The sequence below is a fragment of the Rhinatrema bivittatum genome, chromosome 2 (assembly GCF_901001135.1).
Source record: "Rhinatrema bivittatum chromosome 2, aRhiBiv1.1, whole genome shotgun sequence".
Lineage (NCBI taxonomy): Eukaryota > Metazoa > Chordata > Amphibia > Gymnophiona > Rhinatrematidae > Rhinatrema > Rhinatrema bivittatum.
In genome coordinates, this window is record NC_042616.1 from 172561008 (window position 1) to 172581444 (window position 20437).

Genomic DNA, 20437 nt, shown 5'->3' on the forward strand with positions numbered 1-20437 from the left:
GTTACTACTCTTAATCAATAAGCCTTCATACTGTTGATGCAACCATCATTTCTCTTGGCTTCAAAGGCAGGGAAAAAAGAGGAAAAAGACTCAAACAGCAACTAACAAGGACATTGAATTTATAGTCTGGGAAAACAAATAAGCATGGGGGTAACTTGCTGATGTGGCTGTTACTACTCTTAACCAATAAACCTGAAACTTTTGATCCAACTCCAACATGGCTCTCTGCTTTAACGGCAAGAGGTGACAGAGAATTGGACTCAAACAGCAACCAACAAGGGCCCTGACTTTGATGGTCTGGGAAACTTATAAGTATGAAGGAGACTTGTATGGCACAGCAGATGCTACCATAAGCTTGCTGGGCAAACTGGCTGGACCATTTGGTCCTTTTCTGCCATCATTTCTATTTTTCATTGTATATGTCTACAAAGACTTATAATCACAGGGTTCTATTCAACCAAATAGTAGTCTTTTAAAAGCACAATTAAAGTAAATATGGGCACAAGAAATTAACTTAAATGTTTATCTATAAAAATTAAACATTAAACAAAATTAATTATATGTTTTTGGCCTCTTAGCTGCAGGCTCTATATCTCGATTGTGGAGAGTAGTGGATGGGTTCCTTCTTAAGTCCAATAGCTGAAGAACATGCTGGGGTTGGCTGACCCTTGTTTGGAGTAGAGGGATAAGAAATGAGATATAGGCAGGTTCTGTTTTGGTGCAATAACCAAGCACTTAACAGCTGGCCAAGTGCGAAAGGATATCCATTCTTTTATGGGAGTTTGTGTTTTTGTACTTGACCTGGAATGTTACAGAAAAGGTAAAGCATCTCCTGAGTGTTTAAAATTCAATTGCTGATGCTCTTTCTGGTTCAAATTGCGCTGTGTCCAGAATCTGGTACCTCAGGCGGACAGGTTGAGAAAACTGGTTCTGGAGTACTTGTGGCAACTGGGAGCAGTGAAGATTGGGATTTGATCCAGCCATCGCTTTCTCCAGTGACATGGGCAATATTTGAAAGGTCCAGAAGTGCGGTTACAGGATTCTTGTGGGATCATGGACAAAAGAGGGAGGGGGGTCTGGTGGTAGACTGGGTAATAATGCAGTATATTGTACAGGCAAATAAGGTTGGGTGTTCAATGGCATTAATGTGGTTACAAGTAGTCTGTTTTTCCTTTTTTCAGAAGGTACAAGGTATGAGTAATGCAGGAGCTAGCTTTCCAGTCAAGTATATGCTGAAGACTGTGAGAGTAGGAGGGGATTTGTTGGTAGATAAGTTTCATCCTATAATGTATGGTGAATTAGTGGCAATGATTAGGATCCTTACTGATGTTTGCTTTTTTGGTACCTTGAGGTAGGGGAGTTAGTAGTGGCATCAACAGCTAGGCTAGGATTAACTGGATTATTGTAGGGGAACATTCAGGTATTTGATGTGGTTGTCCAATTGCATAGTTATCATTCCAAAGTGGATGAAAAGGGTAAGGGACAGATGGTTACATTATAAGGGTTGATGGATAAGGAGGCTTGCCCAGTGGCCACTATGCAGGGCTTCATGGGAGTGTGGCCTTTGGGGAGGGGGGGGGGGGGGGAGACAGTTTTTGGTGCAAAATGATGGGTCCCCTTTAACCAGTTACCAGTTTTAAGGGAATTCTCAAACAGGTGATATAAGGCTTGGAATGGAATAAGAAGAATTATGGGATGCATTTGATTCAGGTAGAAGTGGCCACAGGTGTGGCTGAAGCAGGCCTGTCATTCGAATTTGGTATATTGATAGATGGCAATCTGGGGCTTTTCCAGTCTATGTGTAGCCGGAAGTGGGGGCACATATTCACCCTTATGGAGCATACCTGGGACTAGCAGCAAACAATACTAGATCTGGTGGTTCAGAATCAGAGACGTGAAATGAGACCAGCTCCTGCAGGCATATGCAAATAATGCCAGAAATTGTGCTATTCATTTGGAGGATAATGATTTGGGAATATGGTCATGTCAGGAGTTTATTGCAGAAATTCAGAAGGATCTATGTGCATTGATGAATATGAGGCAGGGCATGCAATTTACATGGTCAGACATATTAACTAGGGATGTGAATCGTTTTAGGACGATTAAAATTATCGTCCGATAATTTTAATATCGTCTTAAACCGTTATGGAACACAATACAATAGAGATTCTAACGATTTATCGTTATAAATCGTTAGAATCGTGAGCCGGCACACTAAAACCCCCTAAAACCCACCCCCGACCTTTTAAATTAAATCCCCCACCCTCCCGAACCCCCCCAAATGAGTTAAATAACCTGCGGGTCCAGCGGCGGTCCGGAACGGCAGCGGTCCGGAACGGGCTCCTGCTCCTGAATCTTGTTGTCTTCAGCCGGCGCCATTTTCCAAAATGGCGCCGAAAAATGGCGGCGGCCATAGACGAACACGATTGGACGGCAGGAGGTCCTTCCGGACCCCCGCTGGACTTTTGGCAAGTCTCGTGGGGGTCAGGAGGCCCCCCACAAGCTGGCCAAAAGTTCCTGGAGGTCCAGCGGGGGTCAGGGAGCGATTTCCCGCCGCGAATCGTTTTCGTACGGAAAATGGCGCCGGCAGGAGATCGACTGCAGGAGGTTGTTCAGCGAGGCGCCGGAACCCTCGCTGAACGACCTCCTGCAGTCGATCTCCTGCCGGCGCCATTTTCCGTACGAAAACGATTCGCGGCGGGAAATCGCTCCCTGACCCCCGCTGGACCTCCAGGAACTTTTGGCCAGCTTGTGGGGGGCCTCCTGACCCCCACGAGACTTGCCAAAAGTCCAGCGGGGGTCCGGAAGGACCTCCTGCCGTCCAATCGTGTTCGTCTATGGCCGCCGCCATTTTTCGGCGCCATTTTCCAAAATGGCGCCGGCTGAAGACAACAAGATTCAGGAGCAGGAGCCCGTTCCGGACCGCTGCCGTTCCGGACCGCCGCTGGACCCGCAGGTTATTTAACTCATTTGGGGGGGGTTCGGGAGGGTGGGGGATTTAATTTAAAGGGTCGGGGGTGGGTTTTAGGGGGTTTTAATGTGCCGGTTTTGCGATTTTTAGATTTTTAGATTTTTCACGATTTTTCACGATTTTTCACGATATTTTACCCCCCCAAACGGCAACAATACGATTCCCTCCCCCTCCCAGCCGAAATCGATCGTTAAGACGATCGAGGACACGATTCACATCCCTAATATTAACGAGTAGAGATGTGAATCGTGTGATCGATCGTTTTAATGATCGATTTTGGCTGGGGGGGGGAGGGAATCTGATCGTCGCGGTTTTGTTTTTTTAAAAATCGTTTAAATCGTAAATCGGGGAGGGCTGGAAAACCGGCACACTAAAACAACCCTAAAACCCACCCGACCCTTTAAAATAAATCCCCCACCCTCCCAAACCCCCCCAAAATGTTTTAAATTACCTGGGGTCCAGGGGGGGGTCCCGGTGTGATCTTCCACTCTCGGGCCATGGCTGCGTTAATAGAAATGGCGCCGGCGCTACCTTTGCCCTGATGACAGGGCAAAGGTAGTGCCGGCGCCATTTTGGTTCCTGTCCCCTGACGTCACGAGCACAGGAGATCACTCCCGGACCCCCGCTGGACCCCCAGGGACTTTTGGCCAGCTTGGGGGGGCCTCCTGACCCCCACAAGACTTGCCAAAAGTTCAGCGGGGGTCCGGGAGCGACCTCCTGCACTCGGGTCGTATTGCCGTATTGCAAAATGGCGCCGGAAAATGGCGCTGGCGCTACCTTTGCCCTGTCATATGACAGTTTCACACACAAAATTTCACCCGGTGCCTATTTTTATATTATAATGGGTAATTTCCTGTATAGCCACTCAGCAATTAAGTTTATCAATATATTCTTGTATAATATTTTAAGAAATTATTTAGGACGACGGGAGATAGTTTCATATACTTAAAGTCACCACCCAGGTGTCAAGTTTGTGATGTAATCATTAACACACCTTCCGCCTCCCTGTGTTAATGATTACATCACAAACTTGACACCTGGGTGGTGACTTTAAGTATATGAAACTATCTCCCGTCGTCCTAAATAATTTCTTAAAATATTATACAAGAATATATTGATAAACTTAATTGCTGAGTGGCTATACAGGAAATTACCCATTATAATATAAAAATAGGCACTGGGTGAAATTTTGTGTGTGAAATATATTATACTCACACGGTGAGGATCTTTTTGATACTAGCTGTCATATGACAGGGCAAAGGTAGCGCCGGCACCATTTCTATTAACGCTGCCATGGCCCGAGAGTGGAAGATCACACCGGGACCCCCCACTGGACCCCAGGTAATTTAAAACATTTTGGGGGGGTTTGGGAGGGTGGGGGATTTATTTTAAAGGGTCGGGGTGGGTTTTAGGGTTGTTTTAGTGTGCCGGTTTTCCCGCCCTCCCCCTCCCCCTTCCCCTCCCCCTCCCCCGATTTACGATTTTTTATGATAAATCGGGGGAATTCCTATTGTATCGTGCCTCTAACGATTTTTGATGATTTAAAATATATCGAACAATTTTTTAAATCGTCAAAAAACGATTCACATCCCTATTAACGAGGTTCAAATTGGGTAAGTAGCCTTTCTGAAAGTGAGGTATAAAGAAGGCCAGCAAGCAGATTGGCTCCTGGCTAGGGTCTTTAGATGGGTTTGGAATCCAATTTGATTGGGTCAGATGGGGGGGTGCATTTATTGAATATCGGTCTTGACCTTTTTAACAACTTGAACCAGGAGGCTTTGGAGGATGTTCTGTCTTATAGTTAAGCTGGAGTAAGACAAGGATATAGTGGCTAATTGCCCTCATCTGTGGTGGGTCACTGAAGTTCAGATTAACTCAAATGTGTATAATCGGTTAAGTTCATATGCATGTACGATTGGTATTTATGTTTGGGTAGATGAGAGGGCTCCTACCCAAAGAAATGATAGAATGGTATGGTCACTGACCGAGCTGTGGGACCTCTCCTATTGGGTTGTGACAGGATGGGCTTGGCATGTGGCAGTAGTCTGCCGGAGGCAGCTTCCCAAGCCTTGATGGGCTATTGGGATGTAGCAATAAACTGCCTTGAGGCTGGGGAGGGAGAGGGTTTGGATTTTGTATGAAGTTCTCGGATAAAGGGCTCAGGTTGGTGATATCTAAGTTCACAATATGCTGTGGCATTTATAAATCAATTTTTGCTTGTTATTTGTGTTATTATCAGGAGGGAGTGTGTGAATGGAGAATGGGAAGGTCTTGTATGCCATGTTAATAGCTGGTTCACCATAGAGGTAATGTTAGATAATTGCATACCAGTAGAGACTCAAACATATTATTGAATATACAATTATCTTTCTTCTCTTTCTCTCTGACCAAGTTCTACAGAAATCATTTGTGAAGTGAGAATCTTATTTTTAATACAACTTTCTTTTAGTTTGGCCTTTCCATTCTAAATGACATAATATTGCATGCAAGAAGGGGCCACATGAAGAACAGTAAAGTCTGTGGGCACTCTTTACCACTAGACTTTATGGCAGTTTTGAATGTGAAAAATGATGTATACTGATCTGCATGTGCTATTTATATTAGTTCTTTTTTCCTTGGCAATTTACATGTGTACTTTGAAAAACCAAAAAGTACATGCGTAAGTGCCTACCCCTCCCAGATTCCAGACCCAAGTAATGCCTACACTATCTGCATGTAAACATATGCATGAAATTGTACTGCACAAGCACTGCAGGTAGGGTCGACAATTTTAAAAGACCCTTATTTTCAAGAGTAAAACACTGTTTACAAGCAGAAATGCTTTTGAAAAGTGTCTCTCCTAAGAACAAATTTTGGACCTGATTTACTAGGCTTTTCTTCCCATCCCATGACTATGGAGAAAAGAATTGTAGTAAATATATAGGGTTTCTTTACAAATGACCTCATAAAATAAGTATCAGCAAATTATCTGACAATGTCATGCAGAGAAAATACAGCTCGAGGTTTACAAACCATTTTAATGAACAAAATCTGAAATTTGCAATATTTAAACACCATAGACACATTTTTCACAAGCCAACATAAAAAGTTAGACTTCTGAAATCTGCACTTAATATAAGATATTTGTCCAACACATTTTCAAACATAGTTGTCTGATGCCTGGACCTTGCCCCATTTATGTGGTGGGGCAAGGCCAGGTTGGAGCCATTTTGGAAAATGGAGCTGACCAGGCTTTGGGCTAGAGGTCATCCTGGGCCCTTCCGAAAAACAGCTTTACATTATTTGAGGTATTGGGGTATGGGGGATGAGGTTGGGGGGGGGGGGGGGCGCACCCATTATCGAACCAATAAGCCTTTTCTGGACTTTGTGGTCTGGGGCAGGGGGCCTACTAAACTACTAACAAGTCTTTTTAAAACTTGAGGGTTGGGGGAGAAGGGGTATGGAGGCCTCATCTTTAAAATGTTGTTATGCAAAGTGGGAAGTGGGGGCTACCTTTTGGCCATCACTTATTCCATGAGGAATGGGGTTGGGCTGGGGTAGGAGTGGGTCATCATCACACAAACATGTAACTAATTTTATACTTTTTTTAAGGGCCTACCTCGATTGGCAGCCCTGGGATAGGGAGGGGGGTCATGTTAGACCCCCAAACACTTTTTGGTGCAGTTTGCAACAATTTAAATTTTTTTTTGAGTCCTTTAAATCTACTGCAGGAGTATTGGGCCTTGAAGCTCCGGCTATAATATACATTTTTCTGAAAGGCGTAAATAAAATGACGTGCCTGACAAATTTCTGAATCACTAGGCGGGGCACTGCACCACAGGTCTTCTTTAGCTCGGATCTTTGTCTGCCTCCTCCTATCCTTAGCCACACTGCCAATCTCTCTCTCACTCTTTTTCATGCTCTCCACCTCTTCTACCAGTGTTCTGGCATCTGCCTTTTCCTCTTTCAAGAACCAGAGGACTTCCCTATGGTGAAAAACAACTGGCAGAAATCGCCTCCCTTTTGTCATTGCACCAAACCTTCTTTACTGTGGGCTACTGAGTGGGAGAAAGTAACCTTCTCCTGATATGGTAGACTCTTAAGGTGAAGAGAAAGCAGAGTTGCTTACCTGTAACAGGTGTTCTCACAGGACAGCAGGATGTTAGTCCTCACATATGGATGACATCACAGGATGGAGCCCAATCACGGAACACTTTTGTCAAAGTTTCTAGAACTTTGACTGGCACCTACTGGGCATGCCCAGCATAGCACCAACCCTGCAGCCAGCAGGGGTCCCCCTTCAGTCTCGTCTTATATTAAAAAGTACATGCGAAAAATAAAATAAAACCTAAACTAATCCAACTCTGCGGGATGGCGGGAATCAACCGTAAGCAGGTAAAAAACTTACTTTTCGACCACAGAGCAAAGATATTGATAAGGGGACCCCTATGGGGTAAACTCTTTTTGAAATTTTGAAGAAGTTCCGTGAGGAAAAATTCCTGTCAGTAATCTATGAAAAGCTCCTTAACCCGCGTGGCTACTGCAGCATGGAAAAAAGAAGACTGAAGGGGGACCCCCTGCTGGCTGCAGGGTTGGTGCTATGCTGGGCATGCCCAGTAGGTGCCAGTCAAAGTTCTAGAAACTTTGACAAAACTGTTCCGTGATTGGGCTACATCCTGATGATGTCACCCATATGTGAGGACTACCATCCTGCTTGTCCTGTGAGAAACAAGATTAAACAAACATAAGATGGGAAATTCTAATTCTAAAATATCCTCAGTTCTCTCTCACATTGATATCTGTCAGGAATGGAGCACTGATTATCTCCTCTCTGGTACTGTGACCTGTCATTCCCATAGCCTTCTGTTCTTGCTGATCTGCAGAGTTGAACATACCTTTCCTAAATAAATTGTCCAAATGTGCCCCTCCTTTAATCACTCGGAAATTTTGGAAAGTGCGAACATCAATCCAAGTGCCTACAGCTCCCCAAAGTCTGGAACTTGCACTCCCAGCCATTTCAAAGAAATGAGGAGGTATGCACTCACACAAACAAACCACAACATATACAGATACCAGTAGGATCTCATAATCCTCCCTTTGGATAGAACTGAGGTTATACATTTATTAAAAAGAACACATTATTATGTGCTTTAGTGTTTACCCTGTAATATTTTATCAGCACATTGGTTCAGTTGCTTACTCATTTCCTTATTAGACCTTAAAGGCAAATTTCAAAAGCCCTGTATCAGCCAAAGATGAGAGATACATGCAGAAGTTGGGCCAGTGCGCCATACGTGAATTTTAAAAGGCGCGCGAGTACATACGTATCTACTGGTATGCGCACAAAGTGCTTTTTTTGAAAAAATAGGTGGCAGGGAATGGATGTGGTCTGGGCACAACTTGGGCGTTTCTGGATTTTTAAATGAAACCAGGTGTATATATGAGCGCACAAGCACATGCCGGTGCCCCTTACCATGTACGTTTACTTCTGCTATAGATAGAGTGGACGTCATGAGACTAGTCAGCGGAGTTTTAAGGCTTGGGGCTAACTGGGTAAAAGGGAGGCCATGTAACTAGGACGGTTAGAAAGTCCTTGCCTTTACCTGGGTGAACTGGGAAAACTGGTGCTGTGTCAGCATGCGTATCTACTAAAATTCCCCCACTTAAGTGGTGGAGACAGCATTTGTGAGCGTCTATATAAAAACGTGCCCACCCATACGTATATGTTATAAAATGGCCGCGTCCGATGGCGCGAGGCGGCATACGAGTGTACATGCGCACCCGCACGGCTGTTTAAAAGTTCATGTACACTTTTTTACGCACCGGTGAAATACGATTTTTATGCACAGAAGAATATTTTTCAAAGGGACTGCTGTGGCTAAAACTGTTTTTCCACAAAGAAACGACCTTTTACAAAATTGCCCGCCTAATGAGTGAGTAAACTTACAGGCCTGTATCATGTCTACGCATAAGTTTACACAGATTACGTGCAGAGTTCCAGGGGGTAAAGTTGGGGTACTTACGCATATATGTTTGGATTTTTAAAAGCATGTGTGTAAATTTTCACTAAAAATTTGTGCTGATGATTTATCAAATGTAACTTGTGCAGGCAGATTTGGGTAGGATGATTTTCAAAGCAGATTTTTATGTGTAATTCTGCTTTGAAAATTGGTGCAACTTATGTATGTTTCACTATTTTTTTTACGTGTAATGTTGCAAAATTACCCTCTAAAAGTATCATGTGCAGACCTCAGTAATTATTGTGTTGTATAATGGTAGTATCAGTGCTTGTTATTTAGTGAATTTTCTTATTTACACAACACTGAAAATGTACGCTCATATATGGCACAACTTAAAGAGTAATTATTTACAAAGTGACTGTTAGCAGTATACAGATATAGGGCCCAATATTCAGTGCCATTTAGCTTGCTAAATGGCAAAATTGGAATATCCAGCTTTGGTCAATGACTACTTTAGCTGGCTACTTTTTAATCCAGCTAAAACATTAGCTGGCTAACAGGTCGATCCAGTAAAGTGTGCTCCATCGGAGCGCACTGTCACCCTGCTCTGGACGCGTGTTTTCCCTTACCCCTTATTCAGTAAGGGGAGGAAAACACGCGGCCCACCCGCGGCACCTAATAGGGCCCTCAACATGCAAATGCATGTTGATGGCCCTATTAGGTATTCCCGAGCGATCCAGTAAGTAAAATGTGCAGCCAAGCCGCACATTTTACTCTAAGAAATTAGCGCCGCCCAAAGGTCGGCGCTAATTTCTTCCGGCGCCAGGAAAGTGCACAGAAAAGCAGTAAAAACTGCTTTTCTGTGCACCCTCCGACTTAATATCATAGCGATATTAAGTCGGAGGTCCCCAAAAGTAAAAAAAAGTAAAAAAAAAAAAAAAAAAATTTTTGAATTCGGCCCGCGGCTGTCGGGCTGAAAACCGGACGCTCAATTTTGCCGGCGTCCGGTTTCCGAGCCCGTGGCTGTCAGCGGGCTCGAGAACCGACGCCGGCAAAATTGAGCGTCGGCTGTCAAACCCGCTGACAGCCGCCGCTCCAGGCCAAAAGGAGGCGCTAGGGACGCGCTAGTGTCCCTAGCGCCTCCTTTTCCTCGTTTGCACCGCGTCGCCTCATTTAAATACTGGATCGCTCGCACCGGCGAGGGGCCGGTGCGCGCACCGGGAGAGCGGGCGTTCGTCCGCTCTCCCACGGACTTTACTGGATCGGGCTGTAAGTGATGTGAAGGACTGGGTATTCCAGGGCGGGTATGACAGGCTAAGGTAGCTAAATAAAACTGATACTCAGCATTATCTGGCTTAGTTAGCTGGATAACTGTAACACATGTTTGGTTTTCCTAAAGTTAGCCAGATAAACTTAGCCAGCTAACTTTTTGTATAGCCTAGTATTTTGGCCTAGTTAGTCAGATAACAGCTCAATATGGGGCCATGCAGTCTAAGCAAACATTAAACATGAAAACAATCTGTGTCACTGAATACAGACACATATATATACACAATACCTACCCCATCCTAAGAGATAATACCAGTGCAAATGTTGCTCCTCAGCAAATACTGCCACAACTATTAAGGTATGAAGGTAAATGCCTTCACAGAGCATCCAGAAGTAATTACACCCCAGCATGTACTGGTGAAAAAAGTGTAGCACTTTGCAGGTCACCTACCAAAAAAAAAGACAAATATTATTAAACCAGAGAAATTTAAGGCAGACTGAAAAAATCCTAAAGATAAGTGTGTAATTGTTATTCATATTTCTTAGATTTGCACAAGACATGCCAATGATAGTGCCATAAATTGCCTATAAATCTGGTAAGCACAGTACTGGGTCCATTTATCAAAATGTGTTCATGCTAATGCAAGTGCTGAAGGTGCATTAACCAGTGTTAAAAAAAACTTATGATAGTTAAAAGCATTTTAGTGCATTAGTGTACACTATTGTCTATGAGGACTTAAAGCAGCCTAAGAAAAAAGTTAAAATGAACTTCAATCCCTGCAAATGCAAGGTGAGCAACTCATAAATAATTAATGCAAATTTAAACAAATCGGATTATGCAACATAATTTGTGCTAACTCGCTGGTAATGCTAAAATCTAATTATATCTCTGGAGGCATAACTAAATGTTAGTGTTAGTCTTCCACAGTTCAGGTAGGACACAATGGGGGGGGGGGGGGGGGGAGGGGGTTCTGTTCCCCCCTCAAATGATGTACGACCTCCAATGTCTCGATCCTCCCAAATGCTGCAATGAAGAACTTCCAATCGCCTGATTCACTCACCTGAGCTCTCTAGTTTCCTCAGTTTCCCTATTCTCTCTCTCCTGCTCCCAGTCTCCCTCCTCTTTCTCAACCCTTACTCCCATCCCTTCCTCTTGCTCTCTTTTCTCCCACTTCCTCTCCCAGACTTCCTCTTGCTCTCCCTCTGCCATCTTCCTCTGCTACCTGGCTTCCTCCTTTCCAATCTCTGCCCTGGGACCTGACTGCCTCTGGGTCTTTTCCTAGTCTCGAGCAGGGGTATAGATAAGGGGACACAGCCACTAAGGAAGAGATGTGCTAGTGGTGGAAGCAGCTGTGATTCCAGGAATCCTGCAGATGCACGGCTGTGGGTGGTGGCAATAATATATAGGTGCGGTGGTGGAACGGCGGCAACAGTGTGGTGATGCTCCTGTTTATGAGCAGTTTGCTCACGGCAGAAGTTAATGGGTCTTATCACTTCTACTATGAGCAAGCTACTCAGAAAGGGGAGGATCGCCTGGAGGCACAGACCTTGCTTGCTGCTGGAACATATCATGAAGATAAGATGGGGTAAGGGGAGGGATCACCCAACCTACCATTCTCTTCTCCAGTTGCTGCAGCGATCAAGTCACTTTCTTTCATGAAGAATCCTGCTTTCCCTGCCCAAAGTTGGTTGAACTACGGCCCTGTGGACCACCCCATTCCAATACCTATGCAAGACCTTATAAGCATACAATCCTCTGTATGCATACCTTACTCCTTTAGTTGCATCTAACATTTGACTTTTACTACTTACATATGAATTTATAACCACAGTTATGTAAATTGTTGATTTCACACTGGAATCAATACTTTCAGGTAGAAAGATAGATTGCTACATTTTTATTCATAGTGCAGCTGATATCATGAGCACTTTGGCCTCTACACTGTTCTCAACATTCCTTCCAAATTTGAGTATGTTATTGTTAATATATCCTAATGGGTTGGAATGTTTTCAATACAAACATATACACATTTTTGCAGGACATAACTAAGAAGATACAGAATTTGATTTTGATGGATATTGTCCTCAATAATAATAGGGAGAAAGGCAGAGACTATTTCTATTTCAAAGTAGTTATAATGGGGATCTGCAGCCTAGGTAGAGGCTGGACTTCCACAGATAAATATTTTACCTGTAGAATACTAACTATTATGACTTTAGTTAGGCTTGTTGAGATAACAATATATATTTATAACTCCAATCACTTAAAAATATGAATTACTGTGGAAATACTTGGGTTCCCCATGGTCAATCATGAGAAACAAGATAGTAGGGATGTGCAGAGCAAAATTTTATGTTCATATTTTTTATGTCCGAAAGGGGGACCCACTTGCGGCCAATATGGACATAAAAAAAAATCCAATGAGTTGGGTATATGTACATATGTGCAAAAAAAAAATTTAAACCCCCTCACCCTCCTTAATCCCCCCCCCAGACTTACCACAACTCCCTGGTGATCGAGCGAGGAGTGAGGACGTCATTTCTGCAATCCTTGGCGAGAAGCATGTGACGTCGGTGGCACGTCGAGTGACGCGGCGTCACGTGATTCCCGGCGAGTTCGCGCCGGACAGCTCGTTCGGCCCAAAAAGAACTTTTGGCCAGCTTGGGGGGGCCTCCTGACCCCCCCAAGCTGGCCAAAAGTTCTTTTTGGGCCGAACGAGCCGTCCGGCGCGAACTCGCCGGGAATCACGTGGTGCCGCGTCACTCAGACGCGACGTCACGTGATTCCCGGCAAGTTCGCGCCGGACGGCTCGTTCGGCCCAAAAAGAACTTTTGGCCAGCTTGAGGGGGTCAGGAGGCCCCCCCAAGCTGGCCAAAAGTTCTTTTTGGGCCGAACGAGCCGTCCGGCGCGAACTTGCCGGGAATCACGTGACGTCGGCGTCACGTGATTCCCGGCTCGTTCGCGCCGGACGGCTCGTTCGGCCCAAAAAGAACTTTTGGCCAGCTTGGGGGGGCCTCCGGTCAATCCGAATGCACACCCCTACAAGATAGCAGCCCCATTAAAAAGTAATTAGCTACCATGAATTCCTTATATCCGGTCTCAGTGGAAATGAGATTCATCTGTGATCAGCAACACTTTAACAATTGGCAAAGTATGATTCAACTGAATTAATTCTATGTTGGAGAGCTTTGGAAAATATTGATTTTATAATACCCGTAATACACATGGATTTTCAATTCAGCAACCCTTCTTGACTGCCATATCCTTCTTTTGCTAGTCTGGATATCATGTAGAAGCTGTTACGGTTCTGGCCGCGAGCGCCGCAACCAGACCCTTACCTCCGTGCTCCTGGACTTGTTCTCGCTTCTGGAGGCCTGGCTTGCGGCCTGTTTGGTGGCGTCCCTGCGGGGGCTGCGCCTCCGGGAAGCCTCCCATGGACGCCCTGCTTCTAGGTGCGCGCACACGCCACTTGGGCGCTTTTCTAGGCCATTTCCCGCCAGTGGTGACTCCGCCCAGTTCCTGACGTCAGACGCCGCAGCCTTGATAAGCCGGCTGCGGACACTCAGTCTTTGCCTTGCAACGGGTTTACCTCCTGGTTCCCTGTTGCTTCGTGGCCCGGAGTGAGCTACCTTGGTACTCGCTCCGTTCCTGCTTGCCTGCTACAGTACCTGCTTGGTTCCTGCTTGCCTGCTACAGTTCCTGCCTGGTTCCAGTACCCGAGTCCTGCTACAGTTCCTGCCTGGTTCCAGTACCCGAGTCTTGCTACAGTTCCTGTCTACTGTTCTAGTCTGGTTCCAGTTCTTAGTCCTGATCATCAACCCGCCTAAGTCCCAGCGGCCGGGCCCCTACGGGCTCCTCCAGGGGGGGCTTCGGCTTCCAAGGGTGAAGCCGCCTAAGTCCCAGCGGCTGGGCTCCTACGGGCTCCTCCTGGGGGAGCACCAGCTTCCAGGGTGAAGAGCACCTCTACGTCCTGCCAGTACATCTGCCTCCTGGTCTGCCACATACAAGAGACACTGAACACCTATCCCAGTCTCCTGCAGGTTGGCCCAAGGGTCCACTAAATTGAGACTCCATAACAGAAGCAATAGAAGGGAAGACAAAAGAAGGAGGCTTAGAGATGATGAACAATAGTTTGCATCAATTGAATCATGAAGCAAACAACTGAAAAAGAAAACATGCCCTCCAATGGATGATAATTATAGCATTTGGAGGCATTCACTTGATTTTTTTTCATCAGAGGAGACACATTAAAAACAAAGCTCTTGATAACAGTTATTGGTTGCTGATAAATACATAGACGTTGAGTCAAATACCAAATAATTCCAGAATGTTTTCTATAAAAACTGGAAGCCAAATATTTTAAAAGGTATATTAAAAGGAGGACTCTGAGATTAAAAAAAAAGAGTCTTTGCGAGAAAGGAAGAAAACACAGTGTAAACGGTTCATTGTTAGATACTGAACAGTTACTGTCCATGGTTACAGAGATGTCCACATGGTTTGGATATGGTATTCATTATGAAAATTTCTGTGTAAAAAGCACATCATTAAGTGTCAGAGATGGTTTTCCCTTTAGCTAGTCAAAAGAATGGAATCAGCTTATTTCTACACCACTAATTAATAGCAAGACAGCTTTAAGAATCCTCAATGAGGTTATTTTCAAAAAAGTTTGAATATGTTGGCCACTAATCTGGATAAAGTTTATCCAAGTCATTGACCTGATAAAATTTATCCTGATACATTGGAGGTGTTCTGGGAATGATCTTTAGTAGAATTTACTTAGCCAAATAATAGCAGGCCTGCGATACTTTAGAAAATGAGGCCCATAGTAAACCTTCCATGCCTTCCATACACAGCACTAGCTGCCAGCACTCATATAATAACAACCCTACCTATAAAAAAGGCAACGTGGCAAATATTACTCTAGACCCTACAACACTAGCATTCCTCCTATCAAGAAAATAGAATAAGCTAAGCTACTATAGATCTCTACATAGAAACTACATGCTAATAAAATACCTCATCTTGGCCCCACATGCAGAACACAAACCTTCAAACTTAGATTAAAGAGACAATAAAATACAAATAGAAGCAAATATATTTAAACTCAACTTGAAACCACAACAAGCCAGACTCTGGAGGCAATGCAAAAATGAAAAACCACAAACATCATAATTCCACATAAAACATGAAAAATAAAACCAAGAAATATAAAACATCATAATAATAAAACTATACTTAGAGAAAGAATAAACATTTCAAACAGCTAGCAAAAATAATATCCAATAATTCAAAATTTGTATTTTTGTTTTAATTTCCCAAGCACCAATAAAATATTTCAAAACAGTAGACACAACAAATAACACCCAATAATGAAAATAAAACAGGATTTAAAAAATCCTTTACTGTCCATAAGCTGGGACCTTTTGATTTCCAGTCACCCTGAGATTGTCATGGATTAGTGGGGAAAGGGGGGTGCACAAACTTACTTTCACTCTCTCTCTCTTTCACATACATACAATCTCCAAAATATCATGTATACACTTGATTGCTCACACACACACACACATGCTATTTCACATGCTTTCTCACACACACAAATGCTCTCTTTTTCCCTGGAACAGGCAACAGTAGCCTTCTCCTTAGTTGCTCAGTGTCTCTCATACACACACACATACACAGATACACACATGTTCTCTCTTTCTCACACCCACACACTCACATACACACACACACTGTCTCACACACACATACATACACATTTTGGGGTAGATTTTATAAATTTGCACACACGCGTACTTTTGTTCACGCACCAGGCGCGAACAAGAGTACACAGGATTTCAATAGATACATACGTAGCCATTAAATCCGGGATCGGCGCATGCAAGGCTGCCCAAAATCGGCAGCCTGCGCGTGCCAAGCCGCGCAGCCTGCCTCTGTTCCCTCCGAGGCCGCTCTGAAATTGGAGCAGCCTCGGAGGGAACGTTCCTTCGGCCTCCCCCACCTTCCCCTCCCTTCCCCTCCCTTTGTTGTACAAGTTACGCCTACTCGAAGCAGGTGTAACTTGCGCGCGTTGGGCCGGCCGCCGGCGCGTCAAGGTCCGGTCTGGGGGCTGGTCCAGAGGCCGCGGCCATGCCCCCGGAACACCCCCGATGATGCGCCGGCCACGCTCCCCGACACCCCCCCGACACGCCCCCCCCCAGGAAAGCTCCGGGACTTAAGCTCGTCCCGGGGCTTGCGCGTGCCACCGAGCCTACTCAACATAGGCTCGGCGTGCGCAGGGGGAGTTTGGGCCAAGTTTTTGGGGGGTACGCACGTATCTTACGTGCGTACCCCTTTGAAAATCTGGCCCATACTGTCTCTCTCACATGCACACACATACATGCTCTCTCTCTCACACACACACACACACATGCTTGCTGTCTCTCACACACATGTTCTATCTCACAAATGCATATACATACATGCTCTTTTTCTCAAACACATATTCTCACATACACACACGCATACTCATGCAATCTCTCTCACATACACACATTCATGTACACTCATTCTCCTTGTCTCTCTTTCATATACAGGCACACGCATGCTTTTGTTCTTTCTTTCTCTCTCTCACACACACACACACACACACACACATTCTCTCTCTTTCCCCAGATCTCTATCACACACACATGTTCTATCTTATAAATGCACATACATACATGCTCTTTCTCTCATACACATATTCTCACACACACAAACATGCACACTCATGCTCACTGTCTCCAACACACACGCACACATGTGCACTCATTATCTTTGTCTCTCTTTCATACATATGCACGCTCATGCTCTCTTTCTTTCTCTCACACAAACACACACATGTTCTCTGTCTCTCTTTCCCCAGATCTTGCAGGGTGCAGGTAGGAGGAACCTTTCTTCAGCCCCGTGGGCCCACTGTCATATCAGTCTTCTCCTCAGGGCGCCCAGGCCCAGCAATCACAGCAACTAACTCCTCCTCCTCAGGCCCAGCAGACATAGCAGTCAGCATCAGCAATGCTTCAGGCTATGTGGGCTTGGCTGATACAGCTACAGCCTCCTCCTCCTCCCTGGGCTGTTCAGGCCTTGCTGACACAGTTGCACTGCAGTCTACCTTTTAGCAGGAACTGAGATTCAGGGCACTAAGGTTTGGACTCAGGGCACAGGCCCTGTGTACCCAGTACTAAAAATGCTCCTGACGCAAATAGTGCTTACAATTGTTGATTGGCTTTAGTTTTCAAGATATACTACTGAATCAGAATGTAAGACAATTGACTTGGGAATTGCAGAGGATAAGTGAGTTAAGAAGGGAAAGGATCTCAAATTAACCAGAAATGATAAATAAACATCTTTGATCTTGTTACCACTCTTATCAACCTTGCTCTGAAGAAGAACTTTGTCAAAGCCATGGGCAAAACTAAAGCAGCCTTCAAGTACCTCAGTGATAAATTTCCAAGGTTAATTGAAGCTAAGATAAAGGAAGATATCTATGTTGGCCCTCAGATTCATGAACTTCTATGAGATGATATATTTAATCAGGCATTGCATGACAAGGAAACGATGGTATGGAAAACCTTCCAGTTAATGGTAGCAAATTTTCTCAGAAACAACAAGGCAGACAGCTACAAGAAGTTGTTGGAAAATCTTCTCAAAGCATACAAAATTCTTGGCTGCAACATGTCATTAAAAGATACATTTTGGCATTCTAATATAGATTTTTTTCCACCAAACTTCACAGCAGTGAGTGATGAGCATGGCAAGAGATTTCACCAGGACATTGCAGCAATGAAAAACAGTATTAGGACAAATAGAGCCCCATCAATGCTTGCAGACTGTTGCTGGACAGTGACAAGTGATGTTTCAATGAAAACATGAATCAAGCCAAGAAGAGCTGAGTAGTCATTGAATAAGGATTGGATTAGGTACATAGATATACATAATAGTTTTTTTGGCCTTTTGTTTCATATAGAAACATAGAAACATAGAAGTGACGGCGGAAGAAGACCAACAGCCCATCCAGTCTGCCCAGCAAGCTACGCAGTTTATCCATTTCCCCCCCCCTTTTTCTCCCTCCCACCCGTCTCTACTGGCCTCCAGCACCCTCCGGCCCCAATTCCCTTCCACCCCTCCACCAATGCAGAGAACATCCAGCTCAAGTTTCATACTACATTTAATTTCTATAATCCTTTTGCTGATTTAATTTTTAATGTGTTAACATAAACAGGACAAGTGAATTATTATGCAAGCATAGATACATGAAAAGAACTACATTTACAATTTATGATTAAAACTCTACTATTTATTCACTATCTACGTAGTAGACATAGATGTAAAATGTAAAAGTTTTATCATGGAAACAGTAGCTAATCAGCTGGTTTAATTGTCATATTTAAAATTTAGCACATCAACATCAGTAAAAGACAGGCAGATTTTTAAACGAGCACACATGGGGTACCCAGCGTGCACAAATGTACACCCGATTTTATAACATGCGTGCACTGCCTTGCGCATGTTATAAAATCCAGGGTCGGTGCGCGCAAGGGGGTGCAAACTTGTGCACCTTGCACACGCCGAGCCCTAGGGGAGCCCTGATGGCTTTCCCCGTTTGCTCCAAGGCCGCTCCGATTTCAGAGCGGCCTTGGAGGGAACTTTTCTTCTGCTCCCCCCCACCTTCCCCTCTCTTCCCCTATCTAACCCACCCCCCAGCCCTACCTAAATCCCCCCCTACCTTGTTTTATTTTTTTACACCTGCCTCTGTCAGACGTATCTTGCACGAGCCGGCCAGCTGCCAGCACACCATCCCCCGGCACAGCCACTGTGCCGGAGGCCTCGGTCCAGCCCCCGGATCGGCGCCATGCTCATGACCCCGCCTTCTTCCCGCCCCTTTTTCAAAGCCCCAGGACATTTGCACGTCCCGGGGCTTGCACGCGCCGCCGAGCCTATGCAAGGGCAGGTTTTCGGGGTTACGTACGTAACCCTTTGAAAATCTACCCCAAATTTTATTGCTGAAGCAGATAACTTCTAAAAAATTGTATACCAGAGTTATCTGGCTAACTTTGGCTGGATAAATTATCCATTTTCTGTTTTGTTGAATATTGGTCTCAATGCCATCACAGTGTCCCCTGAACTCAGAGATTTTCAACAGAACTAAACTGCTCTTTTCCTGATGAAAAATGTGAACATTAAGAGCAATGAAAAGTCTGATCCAGGGATCACTTGTTGTGCTAGCTGTGACAGATTTTAAAAACCATTAAGATCAGCAGGATGGAACCTGTTGGATGAGCCATCATTCCAAAACGTGAGGCAGGATGAGATAAGGGAAAGAACATTTTACATAGCTGGACCAATTTGTTGGAATAACCTGCCTGATGAGATTCATGCAATAAAGTGTTATGCCATATTTAGAAAGCAAGTTAATGCTTTCTATTTTTTCCCAGGAATTTGCACATATATAGTCTCAGGCTCCAAAAGACTTAGACACTGAGTAGCTATGATTTTAAATTTTCAATCTTAGTTTTATGTTTTTGTATTATTTTATGCTTTTTAGCATTAGGTATTGTATTGATCTCATTTAGAATTATATTTATTTATTGTATTATCATTGTATATGTTCTTAATGTAACCCGCCAAGTACATTGGATTGTGCGGGCAAAAACACTAGATACAATAAATAAATAAATGGATGGATGGATGGTTCAAAAGCTATGATATGTAGGCACACAGACAAAGATGATGAACTTAGAAGGCCAGTTTCCTTATAGGAACTTAGGATAATAAATGATAGTGATCCTGCCTCCACCCAGTGCCTCCACCCAGTGGGCAATCTAAAAATGGTACAGTAATTGTGAGACATGGCAAATATGATCTGCAAATCACGTGTGGAGCAAGCTTTTTCTGGATCCAGTTTGCAATGAAATACTATTGAAATATTCTTCTCTTCACCATTTTATCCTCCTAGCAGTCTGAATTTTTGTCATTTCTGACTCTTTTGCTATGTCAGGGCAATTCCCAGCAGAGAAGGTCAAGCTGAACTGTTTGTGTACTGGGAGGTAAGATGACAGCAGAAGAACTAGTAACGGGTAGGAGAATGTGGAACTGGTAAAACCTCACAGTAAGAAAAGGCAGTGATTAATAAAAATAATTTTTAAAAAGAAATGAAGACAAAGATAAAAAGTAAAAGGAAATAAAATTAGGGGTATACAAATCTGGAAGTTGGCCCTATACACAAATTGTAATGGA

General features: G+C 44.2%; 1 protein-coding gene across 1 annotated transcript in view; it reads right to left on the bottom strand.

The window, feature by feature from the left end:
* CALCR (calcitonin receptor) overlaps positions 1–20437 on the bottom strand; it is a 493707-nt gene that overhangs the window by 174156 nt on the left and 299114 nt on the right. The window contains exon 7 of the mRNA XM_029587050.1: positions 10473–10626. Within this exon, the coding sequence (XP_029442910.1) occupies positions 10473–10626 (154 nt within the window). The remainder of the gene's footprint in view (positions 1–10472; positions 10627–20437) is intronic.